A 6368-nucleotide genomic window follows, 5' to 3' on the forward strand; every position below is an offset into this window, starting at 1 on the left:
TACCCGTAATGATGTTTGCGAATCGATGAGTCGTCGGTTTCGCACATCAACGATTAGGTTGAAGTTGCTGAGAAAATCAGCTCCAAGTATCGGTGAAGTGACGTCAGCTACGAGAAATGTCCAGGGAAAATATTTCCTGAGACCTAAATCCAGTTTCTTGACCGTGGAACCATAGGCAAGAATCTTACTGTTGTTAGCGGCGAACAAATGGAAACTTGGATGTAGTGCTGACGAATTTTTTTTAGGTGGGATAACAGAAACTTCACTGCCAGAGTCAACAAGGAAACGATCAGCCGTAACTCTGTCAATCACGAAGAGCCTGCTGGATTTGTTGCCCGATTCCATCATACCAGCGATGATGGAAGGTCGTCGTTTTTTTTCTGGTATTTACAGGGCTGACGGCAGTAGCGAGCATTCTCACCGAACTTGCTGTGATAGAAACAGATATCCCGTGCTCGACTTAAACGAGATGTTGAACGACTAGCTCGTCGCTGTTGGGAGTTACTACGATATCTCCCTGTAGAGAGTCGATTCACCGTTGCCGTTAGCTCTGCCACTTGTTTGGTGAGCGTTTCGATGGCTGATGTCGAATCGGTTCGATCTGGAGTCGACTGCATTTGAGATGACGACGATGGCTGGATTCGACACACGTAATTTTGGGTAGTGACTTCAGCCACTTTGTCGGCTAGGACAGCAAGTTGATCTAATGGCTCACTGGAAACCGATAACACTGCTTGAATATTTTGCGGTAAGCGTTGCATCCACAAGGTGCCCAAGAACTCGTCAGTGACTTTGTTGCCGGAGAGCTCTTTCATCTTTCGCAGCAGTTGACTTGGCTTTTGATCACCCAGCTGTAGCTCGTTCAAAAGTTCCTTGACTTTTTGATGTTCCGTCGCGGCGAACTCCTTTATGAGGCGATCCAACAAGGCTTGATAGCGGTTGATTGCCGGAGGATTTAATATCAGATCCGAGACGAAAGACAAGCGTTCTCCGTCCAAGGAAGAGACCAAGGCTGCATACTTCGTGTCATCGTTAGTGATTCCACTGAGTTGAAAAGCACTGTTGCACTGTTGAAACCATAGTTGGACATTGGATTTCCAAAACGGAGGTAATCGAAGTCCAATTCTCGAAACTTGAGCATTTTCTTCCGCCATCGCTCAGCTCCAACGGGAGAGAGAGAAAAAAAGAAGAGAAGACGAGAGAGAGGAGGAGGTCACACCAGAAGAGAAGAAGAGCAGACGATGATGCGTGGGCGAGAGGGGTCTGTTCTTCAGGGGCCTGTTTGAGGGAAGAATCGAGTCGTCGTAACCACAGACATAATGGAGGCTCCGAAAGAAGAAAATTTCCGAAAATGCATGAGATTAAATCTTCAATGAAGATGGACTTTTCTTGATGGTTAATGTTCCTAAACGTCGCTGGTCACCACTGCGGAGTCAACACACACAGCCACAGCTTCGGAATAAACATTTATTTTGACGACACATAGTGATTATCTGGGTTATTGAAAAAGTAAGACAGGCATAGAAATTTTCGAACCTCACGCTTTCGTGTGCAGTGACTCTCTGCTGCTGCTGTTTTCCAGACGGTCGTCTCCAGTACCCGGGATCACGTGACACTCTCGAGGTCGTTGACCCGAATCTTGGGGGTCGTCTGCGTGGGACACCACAGGCCCATCATTATCTGTGATTTACTGCCTCTTTACCCAAAGAGGTGGGTGAGCTGAAGCGGAGATTCAGCACCAACACTCCCTGAGTTCTGCAGTCCAGTCGCTCTCATCTCACTCCATCCCACAGCACCCCCAACCAGCCATCCAGCACGGAGCCAAGGCACAAGCACCGGCCCCCAAGCAACCAGCCCGCAGCCCGGCTAAGTCCACGCCACCCCGTAGAAAAAAACCGGGAGAGCCATTTGTTGTATCCCAGTAAATTTTGTGCAGATCCATGCGGCAGATAACCGCCTCGTGACATGACTCCACGGGTTGGAATGACAGCACATCTCAACACTGCAAGACATTGTTTCTTAATTTCGTTTTTGCGCATGGCCTCGTTTGTGCCACCATTTTTTTTTTTTCGTGGACCCCTGTCTTATCCACGCCTCCCTTTTTCTGTAACATGAGACGTCTTCTAGTCACTAAATTTTTGTTAAACCTAAATTTATAGTGAATATGAATTTTTAATCAAGCCAATTTTTGGACCTCTTAGACCAGGTTCGGCCGAAAAAGAGCGGTCATTCCTCTTAAGAGCCGAATTACAAGGAGGTAAATTGGCATGTCCCCTCAAATACGGGACGATCCAATGTACCACACAATCAATCAGCCCTCGCGAAATATCAGCCAGGATCTGCACCTACCCTAATCTAGAGTTTAGTGAGTTTTCCTCTTGTTCTTCGTGACCAAAACCCACAGTAAGCACTATAGAACGAAATTTACATAGCAGTACTACCAGTATCTTCACTTTCTTGTGATTAGATACACTCGCAAAAAAAAACAGTTATTCAAAATGTTTCCAAGGAATTCCCTGGTCGAATTAAACCATCATTAGTTCCTAAAAAAGAACTAGAATAAAAAGATTTCCATTTGTGTGTGTTTGCTTCATGTAAATAAGTTCTTCATTAAATGTTCCGTAAATCCTCAGAGAGAGAATCTGCATTTCTACTTAATTCGATTCGCACTTACAAATGAATTTCTGTGTAATTGTGCGCAATTAAAAGGAACTTCCTTGACTTTGAATCATATTTATATGAAATCCGAATTATTTTTGAACACTCCAATATATGAAGGGATTGCACAGGGTGCTCCTAAAGTCATGACCTGTTTTCATAAAGAAATTTACAAAAAGAAAACAATAGAAATATAGGAATGTTTCTGCGGTTGTTAGATTTCAGGGTTTCTTTTATCAACGATTCAGTGTTGAGCAGGGGTTACGCTGCCTCTTTTTAGTCCGCGGGCCGGATATATGCGGTATTTCTACAGCTCGGGGACCAGAAACATTGTTGACCACCCCAAATTTTAAATAAAATGGTCCGTCTTTTGCTTATTTTTCCATGAAACTTACTTAAATTTTTGAAATCAAAAATTAAGATAATTTTCATCTGTATATACGAATAAAATTGATTTTCTGTCTGCCTGTCTGTGTCTTTGAGAACATGCGCCTGAAAATTGTTGGCATGTTAAGCATATCGTTCCCCTTATGCTAGAGGCATGAACGTCCAAACTTTCACTTTTGGGTTTATCAGCTGGTTGGATCATTCGTTTTGCCGTCTAAGTATTGCCAAAACGCAATATGTGTATCCCCTATTGAAGCACATTCTACAAAACTTGAATTATTAATACACCGTCAGTCGACTGCTTCGACAAGGGGACACCAGTATCGATTGGTGAGAGACAATTTTAGGTTATGGTGTCACAAGGAATTTTTCTCTAATAGGGTTGTTAATAAATGGAATAGCTTCCTTCTCCGGGGGTAGTGTATTTTAAAACAATTGACACGTTCAAATAGAAATGTAATAAACATGTTGGGAAAATAGAGAAGCTATCCATACTTAGAATAAGGCAACCATAAGTACATTTTATGAGCATTGTATTATATTTTATCATGTATATATGTATATTGTTTCTAGTGTTTGTAATTGCATTTTTAATTGGGGGATGCTGTATTTTTGGAAATATATGACATACATATTTGTTATGGGCAACTTTTTCTCAGCCAGCTCGTTCGGCATTTTGACTGTTGTGGCCTTGTATTTGTATAAAACATTTTAGTTCCATAGAGTAACATGGGCAGAATAAACACACAAAAGTCGTTTTCCAAGTTCTATAAATTTGAAACTTCGTATTTCTGGCAAGGGGGGGGGGGGGCGTGATCGATATTTATTACCTTCGAGCGGAAGCTCTTTATTTCTTAATTTATTTATTTATGTGTTTTCATCGATTCAGCGGATAGATGCGTGGAATGAATGTAATATGTCAATTAATATTACACAGGGTGTTCTGTTAATAGACCGAAAAACTCAGAGCGTTGTTAGTAGGCATCAAGAGGAACAAAAATTTCAACGAAACATGGTGTCGCAAACCACGTTGATAGGGTGAAAATCGCGAAAAACGCATGCAGGTTTCGACGTCACGTTGGAACGACAGAAAGTACAATAATAAGTACGAAAATATCTATTTGATTAATTATTACAAGAGTTGTTGGAAAAGTGGCGGCCGCTGACGTCATTGCCCAGCGTGCTGGGTGGAAAGTCCTCGTCTCCCGTAGTAGTCGATAGACCGTGGCGAAGGTAGTATGGTGCGAACAACGCCTCATCGGATATTGCTGTTGGAACAAGCTATACACTAACACTATCTATTACACAAGTAGCGCCGAGGCCATACACCCGCACGAGAAAAAAGAAAGAAAAAATGTAAAAAAAATTTTACACACCGTCATCTGGTGGCTCGTTACCGAACTGTACATACCGCTGCCCTGATCAATTATTATTAATGTCATAAGGGAAGCTTGTGATAATCTTGGTGATAGTCCGCTTGTAAAGGCCTTTGGAATTCTTCACGAACGAGTTCCTCAGTTCCGGGATACGTTTCCACAATTTTAGCAATCGTTGAATCCATCCTTATCAATAAATGGATTCAATGATCCAAGACTGCTTTTATAGTTCAATGGTCTTCCGCTATAAATACAATCGAGATCTCATCGTTGAAGAAACAGTTCTGAACCCTTTCTTTACACGCTCTATCCCAGATTGTTGCAATGGCTTTGCAGTGGGTTTCACAGCGTTGCTGCCAGGGGTTTTGTTCCAAAGAGTTTTGATCGTATTTTGATGTTATGCACGAACTGACAGTTTCTTGAATAGTGGGTCGGCTGAAAAAAGATGCCAACCCAGTTACAAGGACACGAACGCAAGGTGGTATCTGAAAGCCAAGCCTCTGGGCAGTTGATTGAGAAATGAATGTAGCCTGAGAACTGGAATCAATTAGAATTCTATCAAAGCCAATGATGTTTTCGATTTTTTTGCCTCGGCTTTGACATTATCGTTTCTGTGGGTATTGAACATATCCCATACCAATAATGCCGGTTTTTCGAACACTGCTACAAAAATGACTACTGATTACGGGGACCGTTATTTTCCCATCAAAAACTGACCCGAGTATAAGCTGACCTCCCCACTTGAGGAACGAATTTTTCCACAAAAAACCACTCGGTTTATACACACGAGTATATACGGTAGTTACTAGCACTACGTATGCTATGAATGAATAACTTTTGAACACATTCGATTCCATTTTTTTTTTCATTAACCATTTAGAAATTTTAATCGATTCCCAGCTCTAATTATTACTGCATTTATCATTTCGATATCAAACTGACATCTTGGAAGTTCATCAATGTCATGGTATACAAGTGCACTAAACCCCCACCCACCATCCCTATTAGGAATGCAAGAAAAAGTTTCACACCATTAATTCACGCGCATAAGGCTCAAAAATTAAATTTCTGAAGTTATTTTTCACAAAAATTTTGCAGAAAATAGAAAAGGGCTCTTTCAAATTTTAAAGTGTATCTGAAACGGGAGTTTGGCTGTTAGAAATTCAAGTTGTTTATTATATTTGGTAAGCTGCAAAATGTACTCAGAAACCAATTCCACATATAGAAAAAGACTTATTAATGACTGTTGAGCGCCCCGATTTAGACAAAATGCGATTACAGTACAGTCTCTGGAGATTCACAAACGTCTCCAGAACCACCTACATTAATCTACATCAATTTTTAATACGCTGTAATTTTTACATAAATAATTTTATACAAACTTTCTTTTAAAAATATTGAACGTTTTACAACCACTCTGTTTATGATCCTGCGTTAAGTATTTACATATTATTCATTTTCTAGTTAAGAAATTTTTGCAATTACGAGAAACAGCGTTTTTAAAAATTGCTCACATATCCAAATTGTATTTTCTGTTAATTTTGAATATAGAGGACAGCACCTCCAAAACTTTACATATTTTATGCATAAACACTAATGTAAACACAACCATTTCTACAAGCTCCTTTCATTATGCTCATGGGCATGGTTCTGACACAACTAAATCGGTTGTAAATCGCCCAGGGTGATAGACTGGAGTTGTGCTCGGCCTGAGAGAGAGAGAGAGAAAGTTGAACTATATATATATATATCGATAGAAACCCAACACGAGAGGCAAGCTGAGGAGTACACAATCTAGTACTATAGGGTGGGCAAAATGTCCGTAGAAACTTTAAAAATGAATACAAGCCGGAAAAATAACCCAAATAAAAATCTACTTACAGGGTTAGCATTGCTATGGCCCGGAAAATTTTTTGTAAAACAGGAAAAAATAACTCAAAACCAGCC

General features: G+C 40.7%; 1 protein-coding gene across 1 annotated transcript; it reads right to left on the reverse strand.

Annotated features, from left to right (window-relative positions):
• Positions 1–344: 344 nt before the first annotated feature.
• On the reverse strand, positions 345–1154 carry LOC149074906 (uncharacterized). Its single transcript, XM_089245977.1, has one exon. The coding sequence runs from the start codon at positions 1152–1154 to the stop codon at positions 345–347; it is 810 nt and encodes a 269-aa protein (XP_089102103.1).
• Positions 1155–6368: the final 5214 nt, after the last annotated feature.

The sequence above is a fragment of the Pholcus phalangioides genome, unplaced genomic scaffold (assembly GCF_987345545.1).
Source record: "Pholcus phalangioides strain wild (caught in Gottingen) unplaced genomic scaffold, Ppha-v1.0 ptg000016l_1, whole genome shotgun sequence".
Lineage (NCBI taxonomy): Eukaryota > Metazoa > Arthropoda > Arachnida > Araneae > Pholcidae > Pholcus > Pholcus phalangioides.